Source organism: Buceros rhinoceros, unplaced genomic scaffold (genome assembly GCF_000710305.1).
Source record: "Buceros rhinoceros silvestris isolate BGI_N320 unplaced genomic scaffold, ASM71030v1 scaffold17087, whole genome shotgun sequence".
NCBI classification, from domain to species: domain Eukaryota; kingdom Metazoa; phylum Chordata; class Aves; order Bucerotiformes; family Bucerotidae; genus Buceros; species Buceros rhinoceros.
Genome location: NW_010424134.1, coordinates 1 through 376, shown reverse-complemented (window position 1 = coordinate 376; position 376 = coordinate 1). Strand labels below are relative to the sequence as shown.

At 70.5% G+C, this 376-nt stretch overlaps 1 protein-coding gene across 1 annotated transcript in view; it reads right to left on the bottom strand.

Moving 5' to 3' along the window:
• The window catches only part of NPY (neuropeptide Y), a 7992-nt gene extending 7722 nt beyond the window's left edge, over nucleotides 1-270 (bottom strand). Inside the window, 2 exon segments of the mRNA XM_010140681.1 lie at nucleotides 46-130; nucleotides 168-270. Of these exon segments, the coding sequence (XP_010138983.1) occupies nucleotides 46-130; nucleotides 168-270 (188 nt within the window).
• Nucleotides 271-376: the final 106 nt, after the last annotated feature.

The window sequence follows — 376 nt, the reverse complement described above, 5'->3', positions numbered from 1 at the left end:
CCGCGTAAGGAAAAGGGGAACTGCGGCCGGAGCCGCTCTGCCTACCTCTGCCTGGTGATGAGGTTGATGTAGTGCCTCAGCGCCGAGTAGTATCTGGCCATGTCCTCTGCGGGGGCGTCCTCGCCGGGGTCTGGCCATGCCGTCGGCGGGGGCGTCCGCGCCGGGGCTGTCCGGTTTGGAGGGTTACGCCTCCGACAGCGTCCCCAGACAGACCAGCAGCGACAGGGCGAAAGTCAGCACCGACACCCACAGCCTCACGGTGCCCTGCATCTGCACGGTGGGGGAGGAGGGAGAAGAAGCGCTGTCAGCACCTGCCCGACGGCGGGAGCAGCGCGGCCGCCCCAGCGCGCCCCGTTCTTGGCCGCCCCGCGCCCCG